A 24,472-nucleotide genomic window follows, 5' to 3' on the forward strand; every position below is an offset into this window, starting at 1 on the left:
TTAGCTGAAATTTTGTTGTAAAAACAAACAATGGCTCATCATAATGTGCATGGTGTGCACTACTAACAGTGAACTAAGTGCTTTCAATTAGAATATTCTAAGAAAAAAACATCTATTCCTGGTGTAAGCTTTTGTGTGAAGAGAACCAACCTGAGAGTGAAAAAAGGCAAAGAGGGAAGAGAAGACAAGGAGGTAGAACAGGGTAAAGAAACACGGAAGAATAGATAACCAGGAGAAGGTACTTAAATGCACAGGCAAAACCTTGCAAAATGACCAAATCTGACACATTATCCATTTGCACAGATCTTAACCTCATATTTATTTGAACTTTTCTGCCTGGAGAGAAAAGAATTAAAGTAAATGGAGGCATCAGGAGCTCTCAAAACAACCACGCAGATCCTTGAGAAATCACTCAGGGCACATTATTTTAAGAATTTAGTAAAAAGAACATTGCAAGAGTATTTTATGCTTTGTTCTTTCAAGACACCCTAAAACACTCTCAGATGGCACTGCTTCCCTCTAAGAGATACAAGTCCTGCCTGTACCAGGGACTGGCTCCTTGAACAGCCCAAGACAGTAGGAGATGGCAAACTACAGTTTCTGATTTTGACCTAATTGTGGTTTCAGCCCCAGAATATTTAAAGCAATTAATCAAAACTTCAGCTTTCTTTCGAAACATAGTTTCTGTTGAGGGAATGATAAAAAACCACGTTAGCAATGCACATGATTACGTATGATTACAATTTGTATAGATTCCATTTAGCTGCAAGCAAGCGTTAAAATACAAAAGAATCTCAATGTACAAATAATTAACTAAGAGAATGAATGATATATTTCCTTACCAAAGTGGCTTACTGTGGGAAACACTAATGACAAATGCCTCTCCTGTCTGGCCAGAGAGGGTACGCCCACTCTTATCCACAATAGTTCCAGAAACCTAAATATCAATTGAACACAGAGAAAGGAGAATTAAATGCACAACAGAATGGAAAATTAAAATGGATGAACTTCTATAACTCAGAGAGACCTGTGCTCCACTCAAAGTGATGAGGCACAACTCAAATGGAAAAATTAAACTCTTTTCACCATGTAAATGTTTAAATATTTTTCTAGGAGAAAGAAGACTGGTTAAAGGTTTTTGTCTTTCCTTCTATCCCCTCTCTGAGTCAAGGGGTTATGTTAGAAATGTAGTTAGCAAAGATCATACACTGTGATTAGAGCTTAACAAGAAAATTAATCAATACCAGGTGGGGATAACTGAAACAAGGCTGGGAATGACAGATGATATATTAAGTATTGTAAGAGTGCATGAGCCATAAATACCACTGACTTCTTGATTGAGAGGAGGTTTGGACTGTGACCAGCAAACCAAGGAGCCTTGCCAACCTGACAGAGGTGAAGAGTTTACCATGAGGAAGACATCTTACTTCCTCCCCAGAATCCCACCGACCCAATTAAAGAGGTCAATTGCACAGCTGTAATGGATATTCAGCGGATTATAACACAAAGCGGGCAGGTAATGATTATCTATTTACACGTCCTTAGAAACCGCTCGGATATGTAAAACCTTTTCTGTATAAATAGAGAGCAGGAGCCTCCAACTCCTCGTGCATGTCTTTGGAAAAGATTCCACATACATCCGGAGCTGTATAAAGTTGGAGAGTCGTTCTGTCTATGCTTTACCTCCTCAGGGGGGAAGAAAGAAAACAAAAGAAAATAAAAGGGAGAAAACTACTCTGAACCATCCAGCAGCCAGGTAGCATGAGTACCATGGTATCATTCTGATTACAGCCTCTGAACCAAACCACAGGGTTTTTTTGTTTAGGCAGCTCTCAGTAGTCACCTTCTCCTCACATCCCCATTTAAGTTATTTCAGGTCTCAGGAATGCTATTAAGTTTGATGGTGGTTAGTGGGAGAGGTGAGTCTGACCTTAACAAGTTACTCCTTTCACCACAAGGGAATATCAAATGTTGCAACTTAGTAGTGGAAGTATAAGTTTTAACCTGCATAATCACACTTCTTCAGCAGTAAGCAGAAAGATGTGCAAATAATATCTTGACCCCAACTAACAATGAAGTCAAGAATTTGGGAGGCATCTGGATGAGCCAGGAAAGGCTACTCAGATGTCCTGGTTCTGGCCAGGATAAGGTTAATTCTTGCAGAAGCCAAGAGGGGACATGGCTAGGACCACAGAAGTTATACCACATCATTGCCAGGACCACAGAGGTTATATCACATCATTGCCAGGTATGGGAGAAGTGTGACTCTCCAGGGAGAAGGACTTCCTTCCAGCAGGACAGACCGGTGGGGTAACACCGGTTCTGAGCCAAATCTCCAAATCTCCCATTCTGAGCTGGAGATTTGGGAGATGCCGGTCCCAAGCCAGAGGGAGCAGTCAGGGTGGCGTGGCTGCAGTCAGGTTGAGCTCCATGGTGAGCATCTTCACATGTGAGTCACTCACTCTTTTATACACTTTTGTTACTGATATTGTTGCTGTTACTGTTCATTTTCTTATTGCTGTTTCCAGTAAACTGTTTGTAGCTCAACCCCTGATCTTTGCCTTTCGGGCTTCCAATTCTCCTCTCCCTCCTGCCACAGGGAAAGAGAGAGGGGAAGAAAGTGGAGGAGCAAAAAATGCAGTGCATGATTTGGAGAATCTCAGTGACGACACTGATTTGCAGAGTACCATTCCTACACCACAACACCAGGTCTAAAATCTTTTTGTTCCAGAAGATGGAATGGGTTTAGAAGACTCCATTTGAAATTAAATCCACAATTTACTCCAAAGCATGCTTTCATATTGATGCCACTTCCCGCCTTCAAAGTACTCAGTCAATAAGGGTGATCAGTGGAATCTCAGAAAGCTGTGCTAAGGGTTGTAACTTCTCAGCATAACTGAACAGGGAACAAAGAATAAGGAACCAGGCTCAAGGACCACTCTGTTCAGGGCAATGAAGGCAAAAAGCCAACTCAGAAAACTTCCTGTGCTAACTGGCCAAGTACAAAGTTGTGAACACAGAAGTTCTACACAATGACACCTCCAAACCAGTCTTTACTGTTCTAGAAGCTAAACTAAGTAACAAAAGAGACTTTTATGAATGCAATTTCCAAGCTCACTAGCAGTGAAGCAAAACATCCGAAACTACAAAGAAAAAAATGGAAAAGGCAGAGAACATCACTAGGCTATCACACAATCCCTGACGTCTGCACTTTGAATGCTGTGTTCCATTGTCATTCTACTCTGACTTGAGGAAGTAGAAAACAAAAATGGGCACAATAATCTACGAACCAAATAGAACAGCTAAATAGAAGTGGACTAATCAGGCAGAAAAAAAGATGACTAAAGGAGGCTCTCACAAAGGACTACAAATGCCATGACTATGCTGCAAAGAGAACATAGAACAGCTGCTCATTATCATTCTCAAGAGATAAATGGCAAGACACAATAGAAGTTATCAGGTGGATGGGCCAAAAGTAAGTAAACTTTCAAACCAGCACATTCATAAGTTGTCAAAGTTACTGGCAGATTATTTTGTAGATGCCTGGGTCCCACATAGGTTTGAACACAGATGCAAGGAAGGAGTAAATGCATTCAACAAAAGCCTACAAAGAGACACCAACTGCAAATCAGAAAGCCTGGACTGCAAACTGTAGAAAACTGGAAGAATACATCGGAACTTTGAAAACAATCTTATTCATTTTCTGTACTTCTTCCAATGCATTCATGAGCAGGAACTATCAGAAAAAGAATATGGAGCAAGGCAGATTTTTCTGATTTCAAATGACCACTCATTCTACTTGAAAATATGTCAGGATTTGCATAATTTCCTCCTTGTAGCATTGCCCTCAAGACAGCAAGCCTGAAAAACACCCATGATTAGACTTTTTCTTGTGGAAATACACAGAATGAATACACACTGGAATAAAGTCATTCCTTAGACTATGGTGTGATCTGCTGAACAGAGGTATCCAAGGCTGATTTGACAAAACTGTAAGAGGTTTTACTTTCACAATCATGTGGAAGAAAGTACATTTCCAATAAACTCATTTCCTTCACTTCAAAGCACTTTAATCAACTGCCATCTCAGCTAGTTCACAAATGAAGCTTAAGGATATAAAAAATATTGAAATATACTTACAAATATGGGTCGGGAAGCATACTCTTCCTCAAACAACATCTGGAGTGCAAAAAGAGCTGCCTACAGAAGAATATGTTACAAAACATTAATGATGCTTTGAGAGTTCTTCAGATTGTTAATTTATTTTTGTTTCTAGGGGTTTGATGCCCTTTTTATTTATTTATTTATTCTATGGCTGTTTATGCAACTTGCTAGCTCATACTGCCTGCCAGAACTTACTACACTCAGAAAGTCTTACCCTTACCCCCAGCATCTTCCAGATGTTCCAAAACAGGTTTTGGTAACCAGTAGAAAGGAAGTATCACAGCGCAACAAAATAGGACCAAGACTACTCTGAAACCCCAATCACATCAGCACGTGGCTCTCCCCCATATCTGCAGCACAATCCCCACCCCAAATATGGCTGTATGTAACTCTTCCCAGTACACATTCACTGCCCTTGAGTCTGTTTAAGACATGTAGTTTCCAAAGGGTTCCAACCACCACAAATTTTTACAGTAAGAACTGCAAGTGACTCCTTTGAAGGTCCTGAAAATGTCCTCCCTCCTCAGGTAAGAAAGTCACCCGTGAACATGCCCTTAGCATTTGGTGAAGCCTATAGGCTCCTAGCCAAACCTCCATGATGACTGGTCAGATCTGCAAAAGCCAAGTGATGTCACTGCACACGTTATTCAGCCTGAGGCAAAAATCTAAAGAAACACTGTGTACACATCCAGCCAGACTTTTCCACATAAAATCACAAGACAGTTTTAAGCACCCTAACTCCACCCCCTGCACTGAGCAGTTATTAGATACAGAAAGAGGTGCTAAAATCCCATGAATTGTGGCATATTTCAACACTTTATTCCTTTTAGTTTACCCTTCCAATCTATTCCAAATTGTTCTTTCTTAAAACTGATGGCAGAGTTCCCCCCCAAAAGACACCTTTTAACAGAACTGCCTTACAAGCCTTCCCACACCTGAAACCAGATTCTCTGGACATTCCCTCTCTAGTGGGCATCACAAGCATCCCTTGGACAGACATGCTTAGAGGTAAAAACACAATTACAAGTATTTGGAAATGTTGAGCAATACAGTAGAGCTTCTGGGAATAAGAGGACAGCTGGCACAGGCAGCCACAAAAATACAAATGGCACATATTAAGAGTAACTTTCTGGAAAAGGCTGATTAAACACCATCTCCTCACATTCTACCCACTTGCTATCAACTGAAGAGTCTTTTCATGTATTTAGTAAAAAGTAGCTGGTAGCTCAAAGAATGGATCTTGAATTTCCTGGGGTAGTACACCAAATACTTACATTAGTGTGAGGGGGTTTTTCCCAGAAATCTCACCTTAGCATTGGCGGTGTCAAATATGGTTTCCACCAGTAAGATGTCAACTCCTCCATCCAAAAGTCCTTTGGCTTGTTCTGTATAGGCTTCAACTAGTTCATCAAAAGCTGTAAAACAGGAATGATGTTAACTTCATCTGGAGAAAAATCTTTCAAAACTACTGCCTAAGACAAATAACTTGATGTTTATAAATACTTACTTATGTTCCTGTAATCTGGTCTCTCCACAGATGGTGACACAGAGAGTGTCCTGTTTGTTGGACCCATGGCTCCAGCAACATATCTCTTAATTCCTAGACCAAGACACAGGAGGGGAAAAAGATCCTAAACTGTTTACTCTGGCTTTACAATGACAGTCAATGCAAAATACCTCTGAGGACACCAAGACATGCATATCATTCAATGATGAAGAACTATAAAACAGGAAACTCTTGTCTCAAATCTAGAGTTTAGTCAGCACAGGATCATCCAGCACAGCTGACTTTTTTTATTTCAATCCAACAGGATGCTCAATGTATACTCACAGGACAGAATAACATTTCTGAAAATGAATGAATGAACATTTCTGAAAAGGTTAGATATCTCAATTAATTTTTCTTCTAAGAATCATTTGTCTCTAACACAAGAAACTTCATTTAATTACTCTAAATGCACAGCATAGAACTGTCCTGGCTTTTTCACTACATAAGCTTATTTAAATATTCTGGCATGAGTCATAAAAGCCTCACTTTTTAAAAGCACATTCCAAATCTTACTTTTTTATTGCATACTATGAATCACATCAGTAAGGTGCTATCTGAACAGCAGCAACACTGTTAGCCTGAAATACAGTTTGATTGTAGAATACAAGCAGAAATGAGTCTTGAAAGACAGCATTGTCTACAGCACTGTAAAGGAGCTCTAACCATTCTCACATAATGCCTGGAAGGCGTCTGTAGAAATTAAATGAAAATACTAAGATGATTCCATTAGTTGCTGTATAAAGTTAAACCACTAGTCAAACACTAGGATTAACTGATAATCCACATTTATCTACAATCAGCAATCCTAGTTCTGGAGTACAAAGACTTGTGCTGTACAAACCTAAGGAACTTCTAACAGTCCCTGCTGAATTTATTTTCTCTAAAACACATCTGAAAATGTGTATCACCTGCAGTCTACACCAGGCAGGCACAGGACAGGTGTGCTGAACACCTTAAGGATCAGATCCTTCAAACATAATGAAATTAGTGTGATATAAATAGAGATATGAAATTGCTGTTACTGTGCGTAACTTGCAAACACCCAAAGCATCATTTTATGTCCCCATAATGTAAACCATCAAGTTATCCTCTAGTTAGCAACATTTCAAAGATTTCCGCATTGTAAAAACTACAAACAAGTAAGAATTTAAATTAATACTAACCTGTCTGAGCAGTTACAATGTCTGCTGCTTTTCTGGCCACCTGTGCAGAGACTCTGTTTAATCGATATGCCTGAAACAATTACAGAAAATTACAGAGCAAGCTTTAGTTCAGTCCAGGGTAACTCATCCTCAAAGAAACACAATATGTTCATTGAGCAGCTTGAAGTACACTCCAAAGGTTCCAAGTCACACAAGTACGTATCAGCACTACCAAGAGGCTTCAAAAGGAACAGCTGAATACATCTCAGCAACAGAGGTACATGGCAGGCTCATCCCGCACGTGCCCCAGCCTACAGCTGCTAATCATAAAATTTCATTCTTTAAGGTAGTAAATAAATCCTGCTGAGATCAACAGAAGCTGAAGGACAGGACTTTGATGACAAAATTAGCCTACTCTGATGTCCACTTTTTATTCAAGTAGCATATTTCCAAGTATTTACCTTCACATATTTCCCCAAATTCTCAAAACAATATATAACAAAGAACAGGCACAATAAATGCAAACCAGAAAGGACTTCTACATACACCAGCACAAACAACACATAAGAAATATCCAGGAAAAAAGCAGTTCCATTGTGGCATTGGTAAGTTGGAAGGACTGAAGCAAAACATCCCTGTTCACAGAACTGAGAGATCCTGTGAATGCTCAAACAAAATCTAGGACTAATTACTATTGCCTGCATCTCTGCCAACAAGAAGCACACTAGGTTTGTGACACAGCAAGTGCCAATTGTCCACAGCAGCAGAAAGGAGCTACAATCCCATCACATGGCTCAAGAAGCAGCATGCAGCCAAGAAGCACAACACCAATGAATCCTGGGACTAAGCTAATCTTGGCTGTAAGCACATAATTAGTATTTAATGTGTACATAGTTTAGCATTCTTACCAAATGCTCAAGGCCATAGTCAGCCTGTGCAACCCGGGTGCTGCTGAAAGTGTTGGTTTCAATGATGTCAGCACCTGACAGCAAGTATTCCTGCAAGACATAAAAGAAACAAAGCCTGAGGTGTGGAATGCAAGTAACCCAACTACTTTGACTCATCCAGTTGACAAAAAGTCACAAATCATTTCCCAATTCAAAGCTGATCAAACTCTAAAGGCTACATTCAAAAGCAAAGGGCAAAAGGAGTGGAAGTGTTCCATGTAAGCAATTTTCAGAATTTCCGTGTCAGCCACACTTTCTATTAACAAGTAACATTTATAGAGTCACCTCTGCCACTGGAGCACATTCTAGACTTCTGTACAGGGATACAGTCAGACACAGTCCAATCACCTTCAGCAAGCAAGGGCTGCTGTGGGCAGTCGCAGAAAAGGCCCAAATTAAACAACAACAGAGAAGATTAGAAAATTAAAATGTTTTGAAGAGATTTGTACAGCACAAGAGCAAAAGCTTAGGAGAATTATGTTTTGTGCAGATCTCATTTAAAGTTTAACTAATGAGGGAGATTTGCAAAACATTTAAGACTTCTGCTGCATTTTGGCTGTCTAATTCCCACCAAAGTAAACTGAAATCAATACAAACTTCAACATTTTTGCGGATTCTAGCCTGTATTTATATAACCTCCATCAGTTGCCCCTCTCCCTAACTCATCTTTTTGAACCCTTTGAACCCTGGCATGATCATATTCAAGGAAATTAAAGCACTTGAAGTGCTAGTAAATCAAAAATACTGATGCCACCATTAAACATAAACCTCTCAGATTTTCCTACAAGAAGCAGGTGAACCGATTGAGTTCAACAGTGCAAATAAAAGTCTTGATCCAAATGACAGCTGAAAATAAATTTGTTTTAAAACATGTGTTGCTGCAAACAAATATGCTTTCCCTGAACTCCTCTTGAAAACAAATAAAAATATCTACAAATAGAAATATGAAAATGTACAAGCTCTTACATGGCAATCAACAACATATTAATTTTCTGACAATTGTCCAAACATATTAAATGTATAAAAGCCCTACAACTTTCCTGTCTACAACTACAGAAGGCAATAACATACTCAAAGCAGGAAGTTAATTTTTTGCCTTTGAAAATACATCACATCTCTAACCTTTGAATCTGACTTTGCCAGCCAAGGCACAGTTAACATTTACTTTTTAAGCTACTGATATCTAACTTACTAGGTCACTAACCAAAAAAAAAAAAAAAAAAAAAAAAAAAAAACAAAAACACCAAAAAAAACCAACACCCACAAAAACAAACTAAACAAATATTTCTTTGGAGAAATATTTTCATCTATTATTGCAAAGTTCCTTCTGTCCAGTTCTCAGAAGAAATAACCTCTGGTAGCTTTAAAATATGAAGTCACCACCCATTGCTCAGAAAGCCTCTGACCGAATAGCTGCTGCAGGGATGGAGACAACAAAAGACAGGGTTTTTTTACACTCCTCCTAAAGCAGCTGTTACTGGCCATTACAGAGATAACAGCAGGTTATTTGGTTTGAATCAGTACATATATTCTCAAATCACATCACTATTGCTCTGCTAAACTTCCAAATTCAACTGTTAAAACAGCTTACCTTATTAAAACCACAAACTATTATAAATTCCAAGATTCATGAGCACTATTGCTTAGTTGAACTTAATCTACAAATACTTCCTTCTTAAATTTTTATAGGTCAAAGACTGATTCCTTCCAGCTCATCACTCTAAAAATCCAAAGAATGGCAGTTAAAACATAATTAAAAAATACAGACTACCTTCCAAGTTTAACCAACATAAGCCAAGTATGATTCTCATCAATGAAATACAGATTTTGTCAATAAATAATTGGAAAAGCCCAGAATATGTGAGGCTTCAACTGAGTAACAAATAGCTGTAACACCATTCAAGCATTCCAATTATTACAAGACCTATGAATACCTGCAGCTCAATAAATAGACTTAGGAAGTTATTTTTTAAAGTCTAATTGAAGACAGGAAAACAATGAAGTCTGTTTGCAAATTCCTAATCATGAACAGATTAGACTGTTTTATTCTCTGGGCCACATGTTAATATTCTAGGGAAAAACAAGACTGTGGAAGCACATACACTCATTAGGAAGCTCACATACTCATTAACTACACAGGCCTGCTTCAGGCTGCCACATTTAACAGCCCTTTAATACACAATTATAGAAACACATCTAGAATTCAGATATGTCCTACTTAGATGTATTTCAAGTGCTAGCTGAGAACAAAAAGAGAAAATAAAAATGAAATAAAACAGAATCTACAATTAATAGAAATACATCAGGGACGTAAGTCAAAAAGGGATTTAAAAATAGCACTTTCTGGGTGACATCAGAAACCAAGATAAAAATGCTGTGCTCACACAACCAGAACAGTCAAATCTGCTCATTCTTTTTCACATGGCTACATAGCTCTCTCTTCCCTATCCCCAAAAGACAGTGGAGAGCCAGGAGCCTGTGGTATGGAAAAGGGGAATGCAGAGGCCAAGTTCTCCCTCTTTCTCTTGTCAAGAGACAGAAACCAGAACCACCTACCTTGTGTATGTCACAGATTATATCAGGCTGAGTTATACTCAGAAGGTCATTATTGCCTTTCAAAGGCCTGGAATGATCTTTAAATTCATGCCCTCGGAAATCCTCTTCTGTCAGCGCATGTTGCTGGATCATGGTCCCCATGCCCCCATCCAAAACCATTATCCGCTCCTGCAGGATAGATTCAATTTCATCTTCCACTCTCGTCTGGGGATCTGCTGGAAAAAGATAAACCCAATATTTAAGTCGTTCTGAAATTCCCTATCTATACACATGGACAACCTGAGCTCTTCCCATTCAAGAATAAAGTAACTAATCCTCTACCAAAATCAGACAGTAACTGGTTTACTTCACCTGCAGTTCCAATCACCTGATGTAAGGTAACAGCTGCATCTACCTGAATACAATTAGGATCAATCGGTGCTTTACCTAAGGACAGTCACCCACACAGTCAACCACAGAAAAAATTAACACAAGTTCACAAAGGCAAACATGAAAATCTTTACATAAACTAGTTTCCAAAACTGAAAAGTGTGACAATTTCTACCCCAGCAATGTCTGAACAGCAATGCAGAGCTGCCTCTTGGTACCAGACACCACAATATAAGTGGTACACAAGCACAAAGCACTTCATGAAAAAAACCAAGAAGCAAATACCCACATCTACTCTAATTGCCTCTATCTTAATAATAAAGAGAAATAAACTGAGCAAACAAAAATAATTTTTCAACTGAGTCCTAATTTCCCTTAGGATTACAGTAGTAAATGACAACTTGACAAACACCAAGATATGCCAACAGATAATATCAGGCTTTACTTTCTTTCGTACAAAAGTAACAAGATACTCTTTTCCTCCACAGTGATGCCAGAGGAAAACAGATCAGGCAAATCACATGGCTGATTATAAGATATTGAGCAGGGTAGATCTAACTATGACTGAAACAAAATACTGTAGACATTTCAGCACTATCATTAAAAATGAAGATGCAGTACTGCTTGAAGATCCCAAACACAGCCCATCCCAAACATTAATAAAAAGCTTAATCTGAGACATTAAGAAAACAAACAAAAAACAAACAAAAAAACCCCCCAAAAAACGGGGGGGAGGGGAAACAAAAAAAACAAAAAACAAAAAAAAAAAAAAAACCACATAAAACCTCCAAGACCACAGCAAAAGTAATTCCACTTTTCCCCTTTAGAACATACACAGAATCATTTCAGAACACTGTTGTGGTGCAGGGTTCATTTGGTTTCTCCCGTTTCCCCCTAAAGTTATAATGGTTCGGTCCTAGGGTTCCCCCCCCCACCTCCCCTGGCAACCCCTCCTTTTGAGAGTATCAGTTTTTTGTCTCCACCCCTGTTCCCCTGGTTACCCTCTGTCAATCCCTCCCTGAGTTCCTGTCCATCAGCCACTGTCCCCTTCCCTATTTCCAGAAAGTTCTCCCCTCCTCGGTGGGTGACTGGATCAGGAACAAGGGTCCCTCCCTGTCACATTCCCTATTGGCGAGCCGGCATGTTTGTCACGAGTTTGTTCCGTCCCAAGTTCTCTCTCATTGGTTGAAATGTTCTATGTTCCGTCCCTTTATAATCGGCTGTACCCCTGCCTCGTGGTCCCGACTCGGCTGGCGTTCCCTGGAGACATTAAAGCACTCTGGACTTTGCCCTGATTCGGGTCCCTCTTTTCTTACTTCGCCTTCTTGCTGATCACTGCTGCCTCCTGCTGAGGCGCTGCCCGGACGCCCCCGGCGCATCTGGGCAGTGCCCCCCGGCTGTCAGTTGCTGTGCCACAGCTCGGCCGGTGCAGCCTCCTCCCCCGCCCGGGGGAGTAGAGAAAAAACCTCGGACAGCAACTCGGCAGTTTTGGCGCTCCACCGTGGGGGCACTGGACAGCCCCGGACCCCGCGGCAGGAGGTTAGTGGCCAGCAGGCAGGTTTTGCCCTTCCTGCATGGTTCATCGGTTGCTCCGTGGACGTCAAGACTACCCTGTCTGTGAGCAGACCTCGTTGTAGAGGCGTGGCTCCGGACCGGGACGGGATCGACAGCTTCTGCACCCCGGAGTCGGTCCCCGGCGAAGTCCCTTCCCTTGGAGTTTTATCCCAGTCGGCGCTGGTCAGAGGGTGAGTACCCCCAGCTCCCCATCTTCGGGTGGTCCCCCTCGCTTAACCCCCCCCGGTTTCGTCTGGTCGGGTCAGTGGTTTCGTCCCAGACCCGGTGGGGTTAGGGCTGGTGGCTGAGGGTTTTTTTCTGTTCTTGTTATATTTATTTTTACTCCAAGGGTGGGTTTTCTGTGTCGGCATGGGTGCTAAACTGTCGACACAGCAGAAAAGAGTTTATCTCCAAGTTATAACTATCCTTGCTGGGAGAAATATTAAGTTAATTAAGAGGGAATTAAAGCAGTTGATAATGTGGTTGTTTACTCAGTTTCCTCAGATTACCCCTGAAATGGTTCATAGGATAGATTTTTGGAATTCAGTTGGAACAAAATTATCTCAATTGGATTCTGAGGGGGAATCAAAGAGTAAAAAATTAGTTTATTGGAGCTTCCAAATTATTACAGCTTTAAAAGAACAAGGGAAACTGAGGAAACAACTATCCCCTGGTTCATGTTCACCCTGTCCCCAAGTCCTAGATCCTTGTTCCACCTCCTCTGTACCTCAGAATAAGGGAATCCTGAGGGAAACAGCTCACACAGGCACAGTGCCGGGTTCTTGCCATCCCCCGGGTTTTCCTCAGGGTCCTCCAACCCCCCACCTCCGAAGTCCTGGCCAGACTTCGGGGGATTCTTCCCCGAACCCTGTTTCCCCCACCCCGAAGTCCCCGGTTGTCAAGCCCAAAGCTGAGTTCTTAGTTCCAGAGGGTGACTACTCTCAGACTCTGTCTCAAAATGGCTCCCATGGAGCTCAAGATGGAGGTGGCCACATGGCTTTTCCCTCCAAAACCCTGTCTTCTTCCCACAATCCTTTTCTTTTTCCCTCCAAGCCTGTTGTCCCCTCCCCTCCCCTACAAAACCCTGCCCACCCCTGTTTCGCTCCACCCTTTGTTCCTCCACCCTCTTCCACGCCCTTTCCTCCTCCCCCTCCCCTAGCCCCGCCCCCAAGTTACCACCCACAGGCGGAGCATGTCCCAGCTCTCGACTCCGCCCAGGCTCCCAGCCCCACCCAGGTTCCCACGCAATGCCCCTCCCTCCCCTGTTCTGGTTCCCACGCCCCACCTCCTGGTTCCCACAACCCGGTTCCCGGGGTGGGGGCAGGGTTGGAGAACCGGAACACAGGGCTTGCACCAGCGATCACTGCAGCCCCTGTCACATACCAGCAGGAGGGACAGGGACCGGTCAAAGCGCAGTGGACCCCATTCCCCCACTCCACCATCAAGGAGCTGTGCAAGGCTCAAAAGGAGTTCTCCCGGGAGAGTGAATATTTCCGGGGACTCCTTCGAGCCTCTTTATTAGAAACTAATGTTGTTCCTGCTGATTTGCGGACACTTTTTTCATGTCTTCTCAACCCCACTGAATTCGGGGTATGGGAAGAGGCATGGAAAAAGGGAATAAGGGACATTCTCCCAGACTTATGGGCAGATACCCAAACAAGCACAATCCGTGGTGGTGAAGCGGTGTGTACCGAGCACCTTATCGGTACCGGAAACTGGGCCGACGGGGTGATCCAAGCAAGGGATATCCCCCGTGCTGTGCTCCGGGAAAGCGCCAAGGTAGCGGAGCGGGCTTTCCTATCATTGAAGACTGCAGTACCATCTCTTACATTTTCTAAAATAATCCAGGGCAGTGAGGAGCCTTTTATAATCTTTGTCGAGCGTCTCCGCAGGGCTATAGAACAGCAAGTCCACAGCGAGAGCGCTCGACCGAGCGTCCTGCTCGAGATGGCTGCCGCCAATGCAAACACCGCCTGCAAGGCAGCCATCCTCAGCCTGCCCTTGGACCCGCCTCCCACCATCCAGGCAATGATAGAGGTTTGCCAGACGAAGGTTCCGGTCATCGTTCGGCAGGACACTGACACCAAGCCATCGACCCGCCGGGTGTCCTTCGCCGAACCAAGGAACTTCTTTGAAGCAATGCCCGCACAGCCACAACGGACTCCTACCCTGCCAAGGCCGCCGCCGCGTGGACAGTGTCACCTCTGTGGCAACACCGAACACTGGATGCCGGACTGCCCACTCCGAACTGAGTTTTATGAGTTCAGGAGGAAGCAGACGGCATCCCAGGAGGGTTTTAAGAAAGATCAAAAAAACTAAGGCAGAAGCGCAGCCCCTCCCTGCGCGATGACAAAAATGGGGCGGGTGACTCAACATCTAAGAAAGGGGATTTGGGGAGGGGATCCCAATTTACCCACCCAACTCTTCAACACAATTTACCAGACTTGACTTCTTGCAAAACACCGATTCTTACGTCTCTAACCACCTCCTCTTTGGTTTCGCCCTACAGGTTGCAGTTAGTCGAGTCAGTTAAGATCATGGACTCCCAGTGCCATCTTGCGATGGTCGCACCTCAGGCACCAGGTACCTGGAACCGGATCAAGAGTGAGTGCGTTGTCATTGGCGACACTAAGTGCACACCACCGGAAATCACCATCATTCCGGGTTTATTACCACATGCCATTGATTCATTTGCAGTGGGATTTTTTTGCATACGCCCACCGGTTACATTGCAAAAAGGTCAAATTATAGCCCAGGCCATCCCTGTAGAGTTATTTGAATCAGTAGAAAACACAATACCACCTTCAACACATGCTACAACACCAACATTGCGCGTAAACTGGACTCATGCAATTGGAAAGGGGAAACCCCGACTAACGTGTAGTGTGAGCAGGGATGGTCAATTGACCAGAATCAGTGGCATGCTCGACACAGGGGCGGATGTGACGATCATTCCTAGTGAGGAATGGCCGCCACATTGGGAGTTGCAACGCGCGGCTGAACGCGTTCAAGGTGTAGGGGGCATACAATTGGCTAAGCAGTCTAAGAGCGTGGTACAAATTACGGGGCCAAATGGGCAATTGGCTTCTATTCGCCCATTTGTAATGGACTATACGGAACCCCTGTGGGGGAGAGATGTTTTAGCCCAATGGGGAGCCACAATTGACCTGCCAACGGCTCCTCAGGTTTTTCAGTAGCGGCCACTGAAGAGCGCCCTACCCAAAAATTAACCTGGAAATCAAATTCTCCGATATGGGTAGAGCAGTGGCCGCTCAACAAACAAAGGTTAAAGGCGCTCACGGAGCTCGTACAGGAGCAGCTAGACAAAGGCAACATCGTGGAGTCCAATTCACCATGGAACTCCCCTGTCTTTGTTATTAAAAAACCAAACAAGGACAAATGGCGGCTCCTGCATGACCTTCACCAAATTAATAATGTTATTGAAGATATGGGCGCTCTCCAACCAGGGATGCCGTCCCCAACCATGCTCCCTCAAAATTGGAAGTTGGCTGTATTGGATATAAAGGACTGTTTCTTTCAAATTCCTCTACACCCTGACGATGCCCCACGCTTTGCCTTCTCGGTTCCCACCATCAACCGAGAAGCCCCAAGGAAGAGGTATCATTGGAAAGTCCTACCACAAGGAATGAAGGCGAGTCCTGTGATCTGCCAGTGGTACGTCTCTTCCTTGCTGTCCCCTGTTCGAGAGGCAGCAAAAGATGCCATCATTCTACATTACATGGATGACATCCTGGTGTGTGCACCTGATGACAGCACACTTACCTACTCGCTTTTCCTGACAATCAATGCATTGACTTCTGCAGGGTTCGAGCTCCAGGAAGAAAAAATTCAAAGGATGCCACCCTGGAAGTATCTTGGCCTGGAGATCACCAAGCGGACCATTGTTCCGCAGAAATTGGCCTTTAACACCAAAATTGAAACCTTGGCTGATGTTCACCAGCTGTGTGGGTCTTTGAATTGGGTAAGACCTTGGCTGGGTATTCCTACGGAAGACCTAGCCCCCCTTTTCAATCTTTTGAAAGGGGGAGAGGAGCTTAGTTCTCCCAGGACCCTTACCCAGGAGGCCGCCACAGCCTTGGAAAAGGTCCAAAACATCTTATCGCAGAGACAGGCACATCGGTACAACCCAGACTTGCCGTTCAATTTTATCATACTGGGAAAGCTGCCACACCCGCATGGGTTGATTTTTCAGTGGGAGTCATCCACCAAAACATCTAAGGACGAGGGTTCGAGGGACCCTCTCTTGATTATAGAGTGGGTTTTCCTCAGCCATCATAGGTCCAAGAGGATGACGAGGCCACAAGAGTTGGTAGCTGAGTTGATCCGGAAGGCTCGCCTCCGGATCCGGGAGTTGGCCGGTGTTGACTTTTCATGCATTCATGTTCCAATTAATTTGAACTCGGGCCAATTAACCAAGGCCATGCTGGAACATCTACTCCTGGAAAACGAAGCTCTCCAATTTGCTCTGGACTCGTTCACTGGGCAAATTTCGATTCACAAACCGGCCCACAAGTTGTTTAATTCAGGGATGAATTTCAAACTGTCGTTAAAGACAGTTCAGAGTCGGAAGCCTTTGAAAGCTCTGACAATTTTCACAGACGCGTCCGGAGCATCCCACAAGTCTGTAGTGACTTGGCGGGATCCTCAAACTCAGCGGTGGAAGACAGACATTGAAAAGGTTGAGGGTTCACCTCAAATTGCCGAGTTGGCCGCAGTGGTCAGAGTCTTTGAAAGGTTCTCTCAGCCTTTTAATCTAGTAACCGACTCTGCATATGTCGCCGGTGTCGTTTCCAGAGCAGAGAGTGCAATTCTTCAGGAGGTTTCCAACATGGACCTGTTCAGTTTGCTCTCGAGACTAATAGATCTGGTCTCCCACCGAGAGCAACCCTTCTATGTTATGCATGTGAGGTCACACACCGACCTACCGGGGTTCATCGCGGAGGGCAACCGGCGTGCCGATGCCCTAGCCGCCCCAGTTGAGATGGCCCCACTCCCAGACGCCTTTCAACAGGCGAAACTCAGCCACCAACGATTCCATCAAAATGCTCCTGGCCTGGTCCGTCAATTCCACCTGACGAGGGACCAGGCGAGAGCAATTGTGGCCACATGCCCACAGTGCCAGGCGTTCCAACTGCCCGTAGTGGCTACCGGCGCCAACCCGCGGGGACTCAAAAGTTGCGAGATCTGGCAGACGGATGTCACACACATCCCAGAATTCGGCAAGTTCCAGTGCGTACACGTCTCTGTGGACACCTTTTCTGGGGCCGTCTATGCCTCTGCCCACACAGGGGAGAAGACAGCAGATGTTAAAAAGCATCTGTTACATGCCTTCTCTGTGCTGGGCATCCCCAAGGAGATAAAAACTGATAACGGGCCAGGATATAAATCCAGGGAATTCCAGAGCTTCCTGCAGGAGTGGGGGGTAAGCCACAAAACCGGCATCCCTTACTCTCCCACAGGACAGGCGGTGGTTGAGCGGGCCCACCAGAGCATCAAGCGTACATTAGAACATCAAAAAGGTGCTATGAAGGTGGAGTCCCCTCAGATCCGGCTGGCCAGGGCCTTATTCACCATTAACTTCCTTAACTGTAGTTTTGACTGCCTGAACCCGCCCATCGCAAGACACTTTAATACCTATCAGGACATGCACCTGAGGGCGAAACCCCCTGTGCTGGTGAAAGACCCTGAAACCTGGAAGGTGGAGGGCCCCTTTGACCTGGTTACGTGGGGTCGTGGATACGCCTGCGTGTCCACCCCCACAGGGTTGAGGTGGGTCCCTTCCAAGTGGGTGAAGCCCTACCTTCCAGGAAGAGCCCGTAACATCGGCTCTGCAGCACAGGTGGAGGAGGCAGCTTGGAGACGACGAAGAAAAGAAGTCTGTAGGTCCGGTACCCCCCAGGCTGAACCGCCACCAGCTGAACCCTCTGTATTAACCTATTTCCTTCGTTTGTTTCAGTTGGACCCTTCTTCATCATGATTTCGCTCCTGTTGATGATCCACCCAGCCGACCCCTGGATTGTTCCCCAACCAAAGGCGAATGTCTGGCGAACCTTGGCTCAAGCGATGGGGCAAGACCACCTTTGCCTATCAACAGCTTCTGCAGCAGACCCCCTCTCGACTTGTCTTGTGGGAATTCCATTTGGGTTGGATGATTTTCCCCCTCCCTTACTCCCCCACCTAAAGCACCTGTTTCCGGAGTTTGACCCTGTTGGTTCCATCAATCCCAGTTACTGGTGGGAAAAAATCATGAAACTTCTTAATTATACCACTGATGAGCCCACGGAATTCGAGCTGCTCGGCTCCGCACGCGCCTCCCTCTGCCTCCATTTCCTCCCTCACCAAGGTGCGATCCCAGACCGGGTGGTACACTTTAAGAATGAGAGGTATCAAACAAAGAACTGGTGCAATTTCACCACCACCGTTTATGTTCCCAATACCTTTTATTTGAAACCCGCACTCCTCCCTAAAGGCGCGTTCCTAATTTGTGGTAACCGAGCGTGGGCTGGAATTCCCCCTCGCCTGTCCGGAGGGCCCTGCACTTTTGGGCGGTTGACGCTGCTTACCCCCAACTATACTGAAATTCTCAATTGGAAAAGGAAAAATGTCACACAGGATTTGGCCAGAGTTAAGAGAGACACCCACAAAATTGACCCAGAATGTGACACCGAAATTGTTCATTGGTCTAGACCCAGAAATATTGCGGTTTCGGTATTTTTGCCGTGGGTGGCCGCAGCTAAAGCACTAGGGGAATTGGGCAACCTCGAGTGCTGGGTGGCGAAGCAAGCGAATTTGACCTCAACTGCCCTAGCAGACCTCCTAGCTGACGAGGAAACAACGAGGAAAGCGACCCTCCAAAATAGGGCGGCAATCGATTTCCTTTTGTTACTCCACAACCATCACTGTGAGGAGTTCGAGGGGCTCTGCTGCATGAACCTGTCGTCACGAGCCGAGGACGCCAGACACACCATCCGCCAGATGTCCGAGGACGTCAACAACATCCGACAACAGACCTCGGACTGGTTGGGGGACTGGCTATCCAAAATGGGGGTGACAGGCTGGGTGGGCTCCATCATTCGTACCATTTTAGTTATTATCTTCGTTTTGCTCTGTTTAATTTTTGGTTTCTGCATAATCTATAAGTTACTGACCAGAATTTTGTTTGCCTCAACCCCCCAAATCAACCATGTTGAGGCTCCTGCTGACCCTGCTCCCATCCCTGAAGAACCTTCCTGTGAAAAGACGCATTGGGAGCAAGCCCCTCAATCCTCCCTATGGTTTTCAGTTACTACACCAGTTTAAGGACAATTTCAGTTTTATTTTTATTTTAAACAAAGAAGAGGGAGATGTTGTGGTGCAGGGTTCATTTGGTTTCTCCCGTTTCCCCCTAAAGTTATAATGGTTCGGTCCTAGGGTTCCCCCCCCCACCTCCCCTGGCAACCCCTCCTTTTGAGAGTATCAGTTTTTTGTCTCCACCCCTGTTCCCCTGGTTACCCTCTGTCAATCCCTCCCTGAGTTCCTGTCCATCAGCCACTGTCCCCTTCCCTATTTCCAGAAAGTTCTCCCCTCCTCGGTGGGTGACTGGATCAGGAACAAGGGTCCCTCCCTGTCACATTCCCTATTGGCGAGCCGGCATGTTTGTCACGAGTTTGTTCCGTCCCAAGTTCTCTCTCATTGGTTGAAATGTTCTATGTTCCGTCCCTTTATAATCGGCTGTACCCCTGCCTCGTGGTCCCGACTCGGCTGGCGTTCCCTGGAGACATTAAAGCACTCTGGACTTTGCCCTGATTCGGGTCCCTCTTTTCTTACTTCGCCTTCTTGCTGATCACTGCTGCCTCCTGCTGAGGCGCTGCCCGGACGCCCCCGGCGCATCTGGGCAGTGCCCCCCGGCTGTCAGTTGCTGTGCCACAGCTCGGCCGGTGCAGCCTCCTCCCCCGCCCGGGGGAGTAGAGAAAAAACCTCGGACAGCAACTCGGCAGAACACAAACACACATACAGCATCACAGAGTGGGTCAGCTTGGAAGGGACCACAAGGGGTCATCCAGTCATCCGTCCCAACCTCCCTGATCAGGCAGGGTCATCCTGGAGCACATGGCACAGGATTAAGACCAGGCAGTTCTTAAATATCTCCAGTGAGGGAGACTCCACCACCTCTCTGGACAACCTGTTCCAGTGCTTGTTCACCCTAACAATGAAGAAGTTCTTCCTCATATTCAGGTAGAACTTCCTGTGCATCAGTTTCTGCCTGTTGCCTTTTCTCCTGTTAGCAAGTACCTTTGAGAAGTGCTTGGATCCATCCTTCTGGCATCCCCCTTTTGGATACTTACAGGCATTGATAAGATTGTACATATAGCAAAATAATCAACCAACCTCTTTACCATGAATCCAAACCACAGGAGTAGTACCCCACGGATGTTTCACAAACATGTGAATGATGTGCTATTCCTCATCTGTTTTGTTCATTCAGCTTCATCTTACTCTTAAAAACTTGTTTTGCATCTAGGTTATGAACTACCATAAAAAGCCCTTGTAAAAAAATGAATGATTTCCAAGGCACAAAAACATCCTCATGTCTCATTACAACTTAACTTACTACTACACACAATGGTACTTAAAAATCACTGGCAACTGCTAAGTGATTTGAGTTTTTTCCTTCTCCATTTGTGCAATGTATCTTTTGTTTTGACATCAGTACTGTTAAAAAAGCAAAGTGCTGGAGGGAAGCTGAGGCCATGAGGAAAGCATTGCAAGGTTACATTTATACTAACACTCTGGAAAAACAGCTCTAAATCAGAAGTAGGCTCAGCATGAAGATAAGTCAAAGAAAATGTACTCTCTAACAAGTATGAAGCATTTGAAGGCAGATTAAAACACCAAAAAGTAAGCTACCCTTGCTTCAAGTTGAAAGTTTTAACACCACACAGGCAGGCTCAGCAGGTTCTTACATAAGAGCTTAAATCTACTCACGTTAAACCATCAAATTATTCATGAAAATAAAATCAATCCTGGAGCTAAAGGCTTTTAGAAGCAAGACATGAAAAACTGTATCTGAAAGTAGGTCTGCAGTGCAGACTCCTAATGGAGTGTAACTCATGTGCTTCCAAGAGCCACAGCCCAGTGAGACACACAGGCACTGAAGCTCACTGGTGCTTTAATGAGCCTCCTAAGCCAAATCCTTGGCCCTGAGAGCTGCATCCCAGACAGCTGAGACAGGCTATTGGAATCCTCCCAGAACCAGGCCTGCTTTCCATAGGCTTTAACCTACGTGCTTCCCAACTATCTCCTCATCCACACTGGGAAACAAAGATTCACCCTTTGGTTGTAATCCTGCACCTCACCTGGTCCATCTTGCTTTCTCTACTGCTTGCCTCACCGAACAGAAGCAATGAACAGTCTATGGTTTTCTGCTCATAGAAGCACAGATCCTGCCTCTTCAATGCAAGAGCCTTACTCTGAAGTTTTCAAAAATCTGTGCTTCTTCAGCAGCATCTCAAAAAGCTGCAGGAAATAGGGTGGGAATCATGAGGGTGGCCATCAGTGCTTTACAGAGGGATCCAACAGCTCCAAGCCCACCAAAACCAATTTACCTGTCCTGGCTATGGATAACAACTGACTCTTCTTCCAGTAGGAGCATGCACTACTTGAAGTCGTGCCTTGGCACATTGATGGTTCAACTTCAAGTTGAAAACAAAGTCTGAAGACAGGTCCAAAACACTCCAGAAATCAAAGAAGATTGATTCAAAAAGCCATGCTAGGAAGTGCTGAACTCTTTCCTTGGAACAAAAGTAGGGAGGAAGCCGGGAGTCAGTTCTACTAACAAGTACCATAATCTTAATTCAGAATTCAGCTCAAGCAATTCCCCTCTCCAGCACAAACTGGGTGTGACAGAATATTACAGAATAAAAGAAAAAAATGTTTGGACAAATTCCTAAGCAGGGAAAAATCAGGTCAGCCTTTTCTTTTTTGTTGTCTTTGCTTTCATACCCTGCTCTCACCACTGCTCACCCAGGAGCTGATGAAAATTTTGTTTAATAAAGGTTACTGGTGAGCTTTGGGAAATGGATATCCTTTTCCATTCAGAAGTGTCCAGGCTATGCTTCTGTAGCCATAACAGAAATAGAAGGAAACCAGCAGTGGTAACAGGATCCAGGACCAATTACCTTGATTTTACACTCTACTGAAACTTAAAACATAAGAGCCCATTACCACAGAGTGCTGTAGGGCTGGAACTAGTTTAGAAGACCAAACCAAATGAACAACAATTACAGCACTGGCCTAAAAGTCAATGGGACATAGAATGCAACCTCACTTCCCCAAGATAAACACTCTGTCTTGAAATAATATGAACAAGGGAATTATTTGTCTGTTACAGAGAAATTATCTGAGTTACAAGAACTTCTACTCCTTGTAGAGTAGCTGTTCACCCCTACAGTTATTCACTAACAATTATAAACTTCCCCAAACTATAACCTTTCATTTTTGCAATGTCAGCAACTAAACAGTCAGGGAATAAGGCAAGATGATGTTCCTTCATCTCCTTATCCCAATGCAATCACATATGGACCACACGTGCAGAATTGAAGGGATGTGTGTTTTCCACAAGAAACAGGACTTCAAAGATTGCAATTTGGTCTAAACCAAACTTTTGTGATGCCTGCAATGATTCTCAAAAGGTATTGTTTTTTATTATTGATGCACTTCCATTACAAATTTATTTTTAGTATAAAATAGTCTGGTAAAGAAGTACTTGGAAGGGAATAAAAGATTACAAGTTGTTTCCAAAGCTTTTCTAAAGGAGCAAGCCAACTGTGACAGTATTAAAGTGTTTTGATCACATTAATGTGCCAGAACATGAGCAGAGAAACTACACAGAGAGAGAAGCACTTACAGGACCCGCTGTTTCCTAGCCTGACCAGCTCCTCTCTTCACTGGAAACAGGGCCTCTCCATATTTGCCCATCTTAATTCAACAAATCAGCATTCCCTGCAACAGCTCCAAGCACACGTCTCCCCATCATTCAAAAAATTACTGTGCAGCATGCAGAATTTACAGTATTAATACCTAGAAAGGATGCTCTTGCCATCAGCCTGCCACAGACAGCTCGTGATAACCTAGCATTATTTGATACTCAATCAATTAAATTGTCTTCAACTGGCAACAATAAGAGCTCCATGAACTGTAGCAACAGATGTTACACAGGTCCTCTGCAACAGTGGGCAGCAGCACCATTGGTATGTTATTTTTCACCCAGCCTATCCAAAGAGGGAAGAATTGGATCTTACCACTTCACCTTGTGCACTTATGTGCACCTTGCTAATATTTCCATGTTGGCAGCTGTCTTATGAACCATTCAGTTCTTACACAACAGACAGACAAGATACTTACGTACCCAATGCATTTACAAAGTTAGCTTGAGAGGCAAACAACCACTACAAAAGTCACTGAAATTTCGGAATAGCAGTGTCCCATTAGCTGTGCCCACTGTCTCTAGCTAAACATGCAAATCCCAGGTTTTAGAAAGCTCCGTGTTAGAACCACAACTGTTCATCTTCTGATGTTAAACTGTACACAAAAGACATTCTTTATAGGCAGGACACACCAGGAAACAGCCCTACATGGCCTCACTTTGTGGGACACCCTGCCCGTCAAAGGTGAGTGAGAAACATTGCACTCAGCTTCTCCATAACCCACTCCTGAACCCAGATCCTTTGCTTCACTGCCAGAGGGACACACCACCACCTACTGCCTCGTGCCTGCTCCTTGGGGCTCCACAAATACCCCGGTCACACAATTTGTGCTTCTGTCTATGCAGAACTCTCCCACTGCCACTGCTTCTCAAGCTGCTGCCACAACACCTTCACACTTTCCATTTCGGCCAAACCCATTCGGACCTGCAGCAGGGCAGTCGCTAGCCCACAGCTTGACCCCAAGTGGCACGGAAGAAAGGGCAGGGCAGGGCAGGTCACTTCAACATCCTCTTTACCAGAGGAACCTGGAGAAACCTCAGGCCTCAGAAGCTGGCTCTGGAGTCGGTGCCGAGCAGGACTGCAGGCCTGTTTTCACATGCCGAGGGATGCAAGCCCGAGCTGAAGCACAGGCTCAGCACCAGGCACTCCCTGACAAGTACTATTATAGATGGATAGTGAGATTACTGCCTCTCGCAATTAAGGGAT

The 24,472-nt window shown here is 44.6% G+C and overlaps 2 protein-coding genes across 17 annotated transcripts in view; one reads left to right on the forward strand and one right to left on the reverse strand.

Annotated features, from left to right (window-relative positions):
- The window catches only part of MTR (5-methyltetrahydrofolate-homocysteine methyltransferase), a 60,281-nt gene that overhangs the window by 34,612 nt on the left and 1,197 nt on the right, over positions 1-24,472 (reverse strand). For 2 of the 15 annotated variants that reach the window (XR_010358890.1, XM_064413766.1), the window contains exons 1-8: positions 21,887-24,195; positions 10,359-10,573; positions 7,764-7,853; positions 6,877-6,946; positions 5,672-5,764; positions 5,473-5,579; positions 4,141-4,200; positions 843-937 (exon numbers count right to left, since the gene is read on the reverse strand). Coding sequence is in view for 11 of the 15 variants with exons in the window: in XM_064413766.1 (XP_064269836.1) it covers positions 843-937; positions 4,141-4,200; positions 5,473-5,579; positions 5,672-5,764; positions 6,877-6,946; positions 7,764-7,853; positions 10,359-10,573; positions 21,887-21,962 (806 nt within the window). In the remaining 4 variants the exon portion in view is untranslated. Of the gene's footprint in view, positions 1-842; positions 938-4,140; positions 4,201-5,472; positions 5,580-5,671; positions 5,765-6,876; positions 6,947-7,763; positions 7,854-10,358; positions 10,574-21,266; positions 21,286-21,637; positions 21,798-21,886; positions 24,204-24,472 lie in introns of those variants that run through there. The other 13 variants (XR_010358892.1, XR_010358891.1, XM_064413757.1 and 10 more) reach the window with 11 other exon arrangements.
- On the forward strand, positions 11,630-20,087 carry LOC135296861 (endogenous retrovirus group K member 24 Gag polyprotein-like). 2 transcript variants are annotated; one of them, XM_064413769.1, is made up of 2 exons: positions 11,630-14,885; positions 18,259-20,087. In XM_064413769.1, exon 1 carries the CDS (start codon positions 12,651-12,653, stop codon positions 14,598-14,600), a length of 1,950 nt encoding a protein of 649 aa, XP_064269839.1. In that variant the 5' UTR covers positions 11,630-12,650; the 3' UTR covers positions 14,601-14,885; positions 18,259-20,087. The 2 variants fall into 2 exon arrangements, with proteins under 2 accessions (XP_064269839.1, XP_064269840.1); XM_064413770.1 differs by having other exon boundaries at positions 11,630-14,864.

This window comes from Passer domesticus, chromosome 3 (genome assembly GCF_036417665.1).
Source record: "Passer domesticus isolate bPasDom1 chromosome 3, bPasDom1.hap1, whole genome shotgun sequence".
In the NCBI taxonomy this organism is placed as follows: Eukaryota; Metazoa; Chordata; class Aves; order Passeriformes; family Passeridae; genus Passer; species Passer domesticus.

Bases quoted from the DNA above. Each gene is read 5' to 3' on its own strand.
- LOC135296861 (XM_064413769.1), top strand. From the start codon at position 12,651: ATGGGTGCTAAACTGTCGACACAGCAGAAAAGAGTTTATCTCCAAGTT.